This window comes from Rhizophagus irregularis, chromosome 2 (assembly GCF_026210795.1).
Source record: "Rhizophagus irregularis chromosome 2, complete sequence".
Taxonomy (NCBI): Eukaryota; Fungi; Glomeromycota; class Glomeromycetes; order Glomerales; family Glomeraceae; genus Rhizophagus; species Rhizophagus irregularis.
Genome location: NC_089430.1, coordinates 604,112 through 616,760, shown reverse-complemented (window position 1 = coordinate 616,760; position 12,649 = coordinate 604,112). Strand labels below are relative to the sequence as shown.

At 26.2% G+C, this 12,649-nt stretch overlaps 3 protein-coding genes across 4 annotated transcripts; 2 read left to right on the top strand and 1 right to left on the bottom strand.

The window, feature by feature from the left end:
• Positions 1–295: 295 nt before the first annotated feature.
• Positions 296–1,566, bottom strand: OCT59_011581 (uncharacterized protein; the record flags this gene model as incomplete). Of its 2 annotated transcripts, XM_066133844.1 has the most annotated exons (7): positions 296–301; positions 370–642; positions 717–746; positions 865–948; positions 1,021–1,259; positions 1,350–1,427; positions 1,518–1,566. In XM_066133844.1, 7 exons carry the CDS (start codon positions 1,564–1,566, stop codon positions 296–298), a joined length of 759 nt encoding a protein of 252 aa, XP_065989165.1. The 2 variants fall into 2 exon arrangements, with proteins under 2 accessions (XP_065989165.1, XP_065989164.1); XM_066133843.1 differs by lacking the exons at positions 717–746; positions 865–948; positions 1,021–1,259; positions 1,350–1,427; positions 1,518–1,566 and having other exon boundaries at positions 370–585.
• A 1,111-nt stretch (positions 1,567–2,677) lies between these two features.
• On the top strand, positions 2,678–3,189 carry OCT59_011580 (uncharacterized protein; the record flags this gene model as incomplete). Its single annotated transcript, XM_066133842.1, has 2 exons — positions 2,678–2,730; positions 3,042–3,189. The coding sequence occupies 2 exons, from the start codon at positions 2,678–2,680 to the stop codon at positions 3,187–3,189; spliced, it is 201 nt and encodes a 66-aa protein (XP_065989163.1).
• Positions 3,190–4,009: 820 nt separating this feature from the next.
• On the top strand, positions 4,010–6,192 carry OCT59_011579 (uncharacterized protein; the record flags this gene model as incomplete). The annotated part of the gene is made up of 5 exons (XM_066133841.1): positions 4,010–4,663; positions 4,742–4,802; positions 4,872–5,324; positions 5,481–5,604; positions 5,688–6,192. The coding sequence occupies 5 exons, from the start codon at positions 4,010–4,012 to the stop codon at positions 6,190–6,192; spliced, it is 1,797 nt and encodes a 598-aa protein (XP_065989162.1).
• Between the last annotated feature and the right edge of the window lie 6,457 nt (positions 6,193–12,649).

The following is a 12,649-nucleotide window of genomic DNA, read 5'->3' as shown; positions in this document are numbered from 1 at the left end:
GCCAAATTAACTTTACACAGTTTATACAGATAATTGATTACTTAATGGTAATAAACCCAACAAGTTAAAGAAATTCAAATATGATTGAATCTCAACAGATATTCAAAACTTTTAAAACTTTTTGTGATTTTTCGATTGAAGCTAATTATTATTAAAGTCTATACCATTAAAAGAATAATAATTAAATAAACTAAAAAGAAATACTCAATAAAACTCAATTTTATTTTTTTATTAAAATTTTATAAAATCATTTATTAATGATTCTTCTTCGTCATATAATTTTATAAGAACGCACCTAAATCTATAATTTAATTTTATTAATATATTATTATCAAAAGCGTAATATGTGAAATAAATAAAATAACTTACTTGTTTTAGGGTATTTACTATATCACTTCCACTTCGGGAAGGGTTAATTAAATTTTTAGTCATGGTATATAACTCCTTTATACCAGATAAGTTTTTACCGTCCCAAGAAATGCAGACGGCTTCCTTAACAAACTCAACTAACGTATCAGTTCCTCCATTATTTGTTAATTCCAAAATATTGACAGCTGCGAGTTGACAGTTTAAAAGTTTTTGCATCACGTTTTCATCAACGTATTCTTTAATTTCTTTTGTGAAAGATTTCCAGTCGTACCCCTATAATTAATTAATTAATAATTATACAAATAGCACTATTTTGTTGACTATAAAACAATAAAATAAATAAATACCTGCTCTTTCTTATTTTTTGTATTCCTCCACTAAATTTAGAATATTTTGGTTGAATTTATTTCGAAAGTCAATTAAAGACTTACGAGTTTTTTCTAAATAGCTTCTAGCTTCACTAGTATAAATTTTAAACTGAAAAATTTTCACAACCAAATCATCGAGTGCTTCACTACTCAGATTCTTCGCTCGTAAAAATAAGCACTTTATCGACTCATCCCAGAGTCGTATTTTATCCTAAAATATTATGAGATACGTTATTTAAAGATTTAGACATAATAAATATTACCATATTGTATTAATACTAACTTCAGTATTCTTTGAACTAATGACATAAGATGATTCATTCATCTCATTTGCTAATCGTAAAATGTCTGGATTTTTTAGAAGCCAGTTACATATATCTAATTTTGTACAAAACTGAAATGGATCCAGAACTGTTTTAGTCATGCCTAACTTGTCGTTATCATTATCATCATCTTCATCATCTTCATCTTCTTTATCTTCATCTTCACTTTTATCCCTTACATCATCTTCTACTATTACTTCTTTTTCCATATAATATATCATTTCAATTATTTCAATTAAAATTAATAGAATAATATCAAAGAGCTAAAGCCTATATAATTAATATTTACCTAATAATAATTGATTAGTTTCTTCGATATTCATTTCTCTCCTCTTTTTCGATAAAGTCCTTGGATTTTTTTTCATTTCTATCATACATATTTTTGGTATTTTACTATTTATTTTTCTTACATATAAGCAAAAAATATAATTATATTTACAAAAAGTTATATAAATACCTGTTTCAACTTCTACTTGATTATTATAAACTGCTTTACGTTTAGACATAATATAAAATATTAGTGAAAAAAAATATAGAAAAATTCGATTAAGAAAAATAAGCGAAAAAAAAGTAAAATAAATATGTTTACCGAATTAAAGTTCTTTATATTAATTTTGAAACCGGACATTCTCATCTCGTGAGATCACACATTCACACAGTACATAATGTATGTATTCCAATTTTATACTGTAATCATAATTCTAAATTCTAATAACTGAGTTCTCGTGCTCCATCTCCTATTTTTTGATCCAATGTCTCATTTTTGAAGAATGCTACATAACAATGGAATTTATTATCTATTGTCAAAATATAAAATGACTATCATAAGATAAAAATAAATGTTATGAATTTCTGTTTAAAGAAATGAATGATGAAACAATAATGTTAAACTTCCTTTTACGATTAAGCACAGCCTTTTACAGCCACAATTGCTATATTATTCTGACACTGTATGACATATCAACTCACATGGTCAAAGAAAAAATCAAAATTTAATGATATCGGTATTATTTATGTTTCACAATTAAACATAAGTAAGGGTAATATTAATATAATTGGCATATACAAATGTAGTTAGATTATTATATCCAGCAAATTTAATCGTTTCGAAACTCGTCAAACTCGAGTTGAATTTGAGTTTGAATTTGCGTTGATGAAATTGTTAATTTTTGTTAGATTTGACTTGATTAAATATGATTTAATTTTACAATTAGAAAAAATAAACTAAACAATTAAAATTGTAAATAAAAAATAGTATAATAAATTCATAATATCTAGTGAAATAAGTTAGTTCGTGTGAACTCAAATTGAACTTGAGTTGAACTCATATTTGACGTGATTGAATTCGTTTGATATTTTAGATAATAACTTATTATTTGTAATTGTCTGATATAAATATATTGCAAGGGCATCTTAATCTTATTGCCTGCATATATTATTTTTAATTTTTAAATAAAAAAGAAATTTATTTTTGCAGATATCTTAAATATATTACTTGCATATATTATTTTGAATGTTAAGTAAAATAAACAGAATTTCAAACTAGAGAAAATATTTATAAGGGAAGTATACGTCTTTTTTTTAAAAAAAATAATCATTTCTCAACAAATTTTAATCATGCCTATAGAATGGACCCGTGCGGCTACTGACCATTTGATAAGACAAAGAAGGTAAAATAAAATATCTTTCTAGATGTCTTCTTTCTTTTATGTTACTTACATTATTCTTTTATCTAATAATTCAATAAATAACAATAATGTAAAAACGTGGTAATGAGTGCTACCATGATATGGATGGTAGAAGTAGGGTTTCCTTCTGGGAAACAACCGCAAGATGACTCTACCAGGACCTACGATTTCATTGCTCTGCAAGACAGTGTAAGCAATGATTCTGAAATTTAATTCGGAATTTCAATGTTAGTAAAGCAATAACAAAATAAAGATAATAAAAAAAAATGTATTAACTGTGTTGATATTTTTAGGATTTTGTTGAGTGGAGAAATGGAGGAAGTAGAGGTCACTGGACCAGAACAGGCTAGCGTTACTATCGGTCTTTCAGAAGCAGATTCTGGGAGCAGCCCGGTAATTATTAGAGATCTTTTAATTAATTCTTATATTTATTTATATTAAATTATTTTATTTACATTATTAGAAACGCGGTATAGTAGGAGACGCCAACGTAACAGGAGGCACCTACGGCGACTTCGAGCTTGAGATTAATTTATATTTTTTTTTATTTTATATTTTTTTTATTTTATATTTTTTATTTTTATGTTTTATTTTTATATATTTTAATTTTATATTTTTTAATTTTATATTTTAATTTTATATTTTTATATTTTTATATTTTAATTTTATATTTTTTAATTTTATATTTTTATTTTTATTTTTATATATTTTATTTTTAATTTTATAATTTTTATATTTTCCCTTTCCCTTTCATCTTCTCCCTTTCCTTCATCTTTTTCTTTCCCCTTTTCTTTGTTTTTTTTTTCTCTTTTGTTTCCCCCTTCCCCTTCATCTTTTTCTTTCCTCTTTCCCTTTTCCTTTCATTTTCCCCTCACCCCGATCAATGTTGCTGCACCTCAACGTGGTGATCAGGTGACAACAAGTTTTTTTAAATGACTTGGCAACAAATTGTGGCTGTAATAAATTATATTACTCAATTTGACGCATTTAAATCATATAGTCATTATCATTAAAATAAAGTAAATAATTTTTTATGAAAGGTGCTGTACAGTTTAATTTCATAAATTCCATAAAGTTCTTGCTAAATTGATTTTTTAATTTAAATTGAATAATTGAATAAAGTTTTTTAATTATGAGACAATGATATACTCATTCTAATTCTATAAAACCATTTCGAATTCACAATCGGTTTTCTCATGACAGTCATAATGAGGCATTACCTGATAATGTTTTCAATAACGTATTATCCAAACATGTTAACATGGAAAACATTAATCATGGTGATAATGATAATAATGAGTTGATATTATTGGAAGATGGTGTGGTTACCGAATCATCAGATGATGATAATGAAGAGGAAAGTAGTGGCGAAGAGGAAGATAATAACGACAAAGAGGAAGGTAGTAGTTATGAAAAGGAAGGTAACAATGATGAAGAGAAAGGTAATAACAGCGAAGATGACTGTAACAATGATGAAGAGGAAGGTAATAACAACAAAGATGACTGTAACAATGATGAAGAGGAACATAATTATGATAAAGAGAAGGGTGATGGCAACGAAGAGGAAGCAATACATCAAATTGTTGAAGCTTTGGATGAAGATAAGATACCATCCTGTGATGGCAAATTTGCTCCTTACTTTGATAATTATACAACTACAGCACTGTTCTGTTGGCTTCAAAAACATAATGTTTCTACAAAAGCATATGAAGATCTTGTTGATATCATTCACAATCCTCAATTCGAACCTACTCATGTAGTAAAAAATATCCGTAGATTCCAATCATGGAGAAAACGTCTTCCTCTCCTACCAATAATAACAAATCCTATTCAAATTTTACCAAAAAAAACTCCGTCAACTTCACGAAGTTCGAAGCTTTCATATCAACTTTCAATTAGTGATATTATATGGCATGTTTTCAACAATCCAATGCTGATGAAGCATATGTATTTCGGACCCGGTGTTAATTCTGAAACAAAATCAGAATATTAGCATAGAACTTTATGGGGAGAATCACCACTTTTTGGACAACATGAAATAATAATATCAGAAGGTAATAGGACAATATACTTTGATATAATTATGATTTGTTAACATTAAAATATTTATTTTAATAAAATAGTAATATATCAGTCTGGTGATTTTGTCTACTATTATGATAATGGTCTTCAAAAACTTGGAAAGTTGAGAGCAATTCTGAAAGATGAAAATGGAAACTATGAGTTACGAGTTCAACTAATTTTAAATTATGATGATTTACCTGGAAATCTAAAAGGGCTATCAAGACGACGTCGTTCTCTAACTGGGGAAGTATGGTTTCAGGATGAACCATTTATAACCATAATGACCTCTCAAATTTTAGAGAAAGTAACTATAATGATGACGTATCAACACCAAATTATTCCAGAAGGTTCATTACGAATTACTGAAATAATTTATAAATGTAATGACCGTTGGCACATTCGTGATGCAAAGCTTTCATACCAACATCCTTCAGATTACATTTCTGTCAGAAATCCACCATCGTCTATGCCAGTTTATAAGCTGTTTTTAGATCTTTACTATGATGATTTTGGTACATTTAGAAATGTATACCATTCCTTAGGTGGCGTCTATATACAGTTTGGTAACATGCCAATGCATCAAAAAAAGCTAATCAAGAACCATTTTGTTCTTGGATTTATTCCATTTGGCGGAAATTTTAATGAGTTTATGGTACCATTTGTTTCAGAAATAAAAAAATTTGAGAAAGGAAAGATTATGACTGTTCAAGAACAAGATGCATGGATAATTGCTGGGTTGGTCCTTGTTACAGCAGATCTACCTCAAGGTAATGATATGGCAGGAGTACTAAGGTATTTTTCAATTTAATTATTAATCTTAATAATATATTTTCATAACAACTATTAAAATGATTTAAATTTAAAAATCAATTTAGATATAATGCAAATAAAGGTTGCCGTACTTGTACAACTAAAAAGGAATTATTGAGTACCTATAATCAGGATAGTGTGACAATATTACGTTATCATCATATCACAGATGAAGAAATTTCAAAAATTTCTCAAGAATCTGTAAGTTCAAAAAGAGGACAACTTTGTACAGAATATGGTTTAAGATCATTACCTAGTATTTTGGATAAATTAAAATGTGAGAGACATTTACAGACGCCACAGGATATTTATCATGCCACCGCAGGAAAGATTAGGCGGCTACTAAAACTAACCTGTGAATTATTTTCACAAGAAGGAGAGGATGATTTTGTTAAAATTTGGAAAAATTTTGTAATTCCAAAAAAGTGGTCTCGTCTACTAAATTCAATTAGTCATTACAATAGCTTTATGATGTCTGATCTTCTTAGACTAGCTATGATTATGCCATTTTTATTAAATCGATTTTTAAAGGAATCAAGCCTCAAAAATAATGAAGCAGCCACTATTTGATAAAGGATTGATGTGGCTCGAATTAGCTTAGTGCTAAAAGCTATTATATCTTGTTGGGTACAAGTTGCAAAGACTATGAAAGCAGTTTTTAATAAGGAATTTACATTAGATAGCTATGAGGAATTACAGCTATATCTTAAAGAAGAGTTTTTAATTCTTCCAAAGGTATAATTATAAATTTGAAATTCAGAACATGGAATAATTCAATAATTAACAATATTTTGTTTTTTTATAGGTTTTTGCAAGTTTTGTTAACTTACCAAATATACATATTAATATGCATTTTTTGATGCATGCTAAAACTTTTGGTACACTTGTCAACTCTCAGGTTGGTATAAAAGAGATGGTTCATCGTATCTTTAAAGGAATGATACCAAAAACTAATTGCAAAACTATAGACCTGGATTTATTAAAATGTTACAATACTTTATTTGCAATTCGATATTTAGCAGATGGAGGTATAGATCCAAGATTAAATAGATCTTGTACTGGGTTCACAAGTTCAAATTTTGATCAATTATTTTCGAATTGGTATGTTACAGAAGATAAATATTTAATTGAGGAACAAATTCAAATGATGACGTAAAAGGTAAGATAGCAAAATATTATAGTACTTCATATTTATTTTTTCACATATGCATTACTGGTAAAAAAATGGTCTATCCTACACATATCCTACATATATTTTACATATATCAGGTACTCAAAATGTAGAAAATCATACACAAATAATACACATATCATATACATATCGGGTACTTATATATATAATATACCTATCAGGTACCTGATATATGTATGATATATATATTAGTACCCGATATGTGTATGATATGTGTATTATTTGTGTATGATTTTCTACATTTTGAGTACCCAATATGTGTAAGATATGTGTAGGATAAATCATTTTTTTACCAGTGCATAATATTTACTAATCTTTTAATTTAGTTGCTTTACCAGTAAATTTTATTTCCAATATTTCCTTAAAAAAAAGAATGTCAAAGCAGGAACATGATAAACTTCTCTTGACTTTGCATAATTTTAAAATTGAATTGTTTTTATCTTATGTGGATATAAAGTTTGAGGTGGCACTTATAAATTCTTCAATTAGTTGGTACAAATTAGCATCATATACAATTGAAGAAAAAATGGTATTCTTTCAAAAGTTCACCTACATCTCGGTGATTTTATCACAATTTATGAAGAAGATCATGAAGAATCTTATGCAATAATCAAAAGTATCTTTCAACATAAGGGTAATAATAACAAATATTATGCATTTATTGTTGTAGATTGGTTTGAAGATACTATGGTTGAACATTCAGTATTAAAATGTCCACTTTACCGTCTTCAAGCAACAGGAGATAAATGGAGACATATTTTTCCAATTACTGTAATAGATAATGTTCAAAAAGTACACTTTATTCATAATTGTAATTCAGAAAGGTGCCAACTACCAAATCATGATACTACAAATAGAATTTGGATAAAAAATAATTTTTATTTTACAGCCATATAATTATATTAATTATATAAATATAATAAAATAATTATTTAATTTGTATCGTATAAAATTTTGGTTAAAATTAACCAATAAAATCATATGCATGATGTAATAATAAATTAAAATTAACCAATTAAAATCACTTTAATTACATGCATGTGATATCTAAAAATAGCTAAAATTCACGTTTATTAATGAGATTTTTTTTGTTTATTTTCAAAAATACACTTTTCTCTTGTCTTTTATATTAACACTTTATGGTATTTTGTTTGTCTCTTCTTTTCTCTTTTTAAAGTATACTTTAATTATCTTTTTACAATATTAACAATACTTTGGGACACTTTAGTTTATATAAGGGGTCTTCACAAAAAACGTGATTGAGATTGAGATTGAGATTTCATATAGAATTTTCAATCTTAATATATTAGTAAGATTGAAATTCTATACTAAATTTCAATCTCAATCTCAATCATGTTTTTTGTGAAGACCCCATATTCAACATAGTAAAACATCTACATACGAAAAGCAAGAATAAAAAAAGAATAAAGAACAGAAAATGTACCCACCACTCACATACAAAATAAAAGAATAAAAGAAAGGAAAAATGTACCCACCTAACCACATACAAAAGAGAAAAAAGCCATTTTTTAAATAAATAGTGAAGCTGTTAAGCAAGGTATGAAAATAGGATATATGCGTATTTTTCATATTTTTTTTACAATATGTTGTGGTTTGAGTATTTTTTTGTTAGACTGTGGTATAAATGTGAATATATTTTTCAACGGCCATGTATCTATTGCTTGTTAAATATATTTGCAATTTCTTTGTTAAACTGTGGTATTACAATATGAAGTGTGAATATATTTTTCAATGGCCATATATCTATTGCTTGTTAAATATATTTGCAATTTCTTTTGTAATATTTGCTTTAGCCTGGAAGAAAATGTTGTAAAATAGGGCTGGATATTTATGGCATTTTCCGCCTTTCAATTACTTTGTCCGGGGTAGCCTGACAATTTGTCATTGTCCGTCAGTCGTAGCAACCAGCATTTTTTTACAATATTATGATTTTAAGAAACAAAACACTCAAAAAAATTTAAAGAAAGAACTAACTTAAAAATATTATCATTTTTATTATTCTTTACAAAATCCCAGAATTACCTGCTCTAACTATTATCCCAAGGTTATGTACTATTAAATTTTAAATATATTTTACAAATACATTTTATTAATCATGATTGTTTTTTTTATATATATATATATTTTAAAATTGAAAATGACGTATCCATCTACTCACATATGAAAAGAAAAGAATAAAAAAGAGAAGAAAAGAATAAAAAAAAAGGAAGAAAAGAAATGTACTCCATGCCACTCACCCATAATAATCCACTAATAAAAAATTATTATTATTAATGTGTAATAAATAATAAACATATATTACAATAAAAATATTTTTGTGATGTTAATTCAGTGCTAATATAATATCATTACGATGTAGTTACGATATTAAATAAATGTAAAACATTTTTTGTAATATTAATTCGATATTAATATGATATTATTATGATGTAGTTACGATATCAAATAAAATTGTAATATTAATTCAATGTTAATACAACATCACTACGATGTGGCTACGATATCAAACAGATGTAAAATATTTTTGCAATATTAATTTGATGTTAATATGATATCACTACGATGTGGTTACGATATCAAATAAAATTTAAAATATTTTGTAATATTAATTCAATGTTAATACAACATCACTATGATGTGGTTACGATATCAAATAGATGTAAAATATTTTTGCAATATTAATTCGATATTAATATGATATCACTACGATGTGGTTACAATATCAAATAAAATGTTAAATATTTTGTAATATTAATTCAATGTTAATACAATATCACTACGACATGGTTACGATATCAAATAAAATGTCAAATATTTTGTAATATTAATTCAATGTTAATATGACATCACTATGATGTGGTTACGATATCAAATAAAATGTCAAATATCTTTGCAATATTAATTCGATGTTAATATGGACATTTTATTTGATATCGTAACCATGTCATAGTGATATTGTATTAACATTGAATTAATATTGCAAAGATATTTGACATTTTATTTGTTATCGTAACCACATCATAGTGATGTCATATTAACATTGAATTAATATTACAAAATATTTGACATTTTATTTGATATCATAACCATGTCGTAGTGATATTGTATTAACATTGAATTAATATTACAAAATATTTGACATTTTATTTGATATCGTAACCACATCATAGTGATATCATATTAACATCGAATTAATATTGCAAAAATATTTTACATCTGTTTGATATCGTAGCCACATCGTAGTGATGTCGTATTAACATTGAATTAATATTACAATTTTATTTGATATCGTAACTACATCATAATAATATCATATTAATATCGAATTATTATTACAAAAAATGTTTTACATTTATTTAATATCGTAACTACATCGTAATGATATTATATTAACACTGAATTAACATCACAAAAATATTTTTATTGTAATATAATGTTTATTATTTATTATACATTAATAATAATAATTTTTTATTAGTGGATTATTATGGGTGAGTGGAGTACGTTTCTTTTCTTCCTTTTTTTTTATTCTTTTCTTCTCTTTTTTATTCTTTTCTTTTCATATGTGAGTGGATGGATACGTCATTTTCAATTTTAAAAAAAATATATATATATAAAAAACAATCATGATTAATAAAATGTATTCTTTGTAAAATATATTTAAAATTTAATACATAACCTTGGGATAATAGTTAGAGTAGGTAATTCTGGGATTTTGTAAAGAATAATAAAAATGATAATATTTTTAAGTTAGTTCTTTCTTTAAATTTTTTTGAGAGTGTTTTGTTTCTTAAAATCATAATATTGTAAAAAAATGCTGGTTGCTATGACTGACAGACAACGACAAATTGTCAGGCTACCCCCGGACAAAGTAATTGGAAGGCGGAAAATGCCATAAATATCCAGCCCTATTTTACAACATTTTCTTCCAGGCTAAAGCAAATATTACAAAAGAAATTGCAAATATATTTAATAAGCAATAGATATATGGCCATTGAAAAATATATTCACACTTCATATTGTAATACCACAGTCTAACAAAGAAATTGCAAATATATTTAACAAGCAATAGATACATGGCCGTTGAAAAATATATTCACATTTATACCACAATCTAACAAAAAAATACTCAAACCACAACATATTGTAAAAAAAATATGAAAAATATGCGTATATCCTATTTTCATACCTTGCTTAACAGCTCCACTATTTATTTAAAAAATGGCTTTTTTCTCTTTTGTATGTGGTTAGGTGGGTACATTTTTCCTTTCTTTTATTCTTTTCTTTCGTATGTGAGTGGTGGGTACATTCTCTGTTCTTTATTCTTTTTTTATTCTTGCTTTTCGTATGTGGATGTTTTACTATGTTGAATATGGGGGTCTTCACAAAAAACATGATTGAGATTGAGATTGAAATTTAGTATAGAATTTCAATCTTACTAACATATTAAGATTGAAAATTCTATATGAAATCTCAATCTCAATCTCAATCACGTTTTTTGTGAAGACCCCTTATATAAACTAAAGTGTCCCAAAGTATTATTAATATTGTAAAAAGATAATTAAAGTATACTTTAAAAAGAGAAAAAAAGAGACAAACAAAATACCGTAAAGTGTTAATATAAAAGACAAGAGAAAAGTGTATTTTTGAAAATAAACAAAAAAATCTCATTAATAAACGTGAATTTTAGCTATTTTTAGATATCACATGCATGTAATTAAAGTGATTTTAATTGGTTAATTTTAATTTATTATTACATCATGCATATGATTTTATTGGTTAATTTTAACCAAAATTTTATACGATACAAATTAAATAATTATTTTATTATATTTATATAATTAATATAATTATATGGCTGTAAAATAAAAAATATTTTTTATCCAAATTCTATTTTTAGTATCATGATTTGGTAGTTGGCACCTTTCTGAATTACAATTATGAATAAAGTGTACTTTTTGAACATTATCTATTACAGTAATTGGAAAAATACGTCTCCATTTATCTCCTGTTGCTTGAAGACGGTAAAGCAGACATTTTAATACTGAATGTTCAACCATAGTATTTTCAAACCAATCTACAACAATAAATGCATAATATTTGTTATTATTACTCTTATGTTGAAAGATACCTTTGATTATTGCATAAGATTCTTCATGATCTTCTTCATAAATTGTGATAAAATCACTGAGATGTAGGTGAACTTTTGAAAAAATACCATTTTTTTCTTCAATTGTATATGATGCTAATTTGTACCAACTAATTGAAGAATTTATAAGTGCCGCCTCAAACTTCATATCCACATAAGATAAAAACAATTCAATTTTAAAATTATGCAAAGTCAAGAGAAGTTTATCATGTTCCTGCTTTGACATTCTTTTTTTTAAGGAAATATTGGAAATAAAATTTACTGGTGAAGTAACTATGATTCAAATGCGTCAAATTAGGTAATATAATTTATCACAGCCACAATTTGTTGCCAAGTCATTTAAAAAAACTTGTTGTCACCTGATCACCACGTTGAGGCAGTGTTCGGAAATGACCTGGTCATTTGACCATTTTTCGGATTAGGAGTCATTTGGTCAAATGACACCCCATCATTTGGCATTTGGCATTTGAATTATTCGTGAAATGACAAATGCCAAATGATTGGGTATCATTTGAATGTCATTTGCGTCCTTTGTCATTTGGTCATTTGTCATTAAAATATTTAAAGATTATTGGACAATTTATAATCACGTGATGTATAAAAAAGGAAGGACGTAATCGAAATAATCACAAACAGAATCAATTTCACAAAATTATTTATTTTTT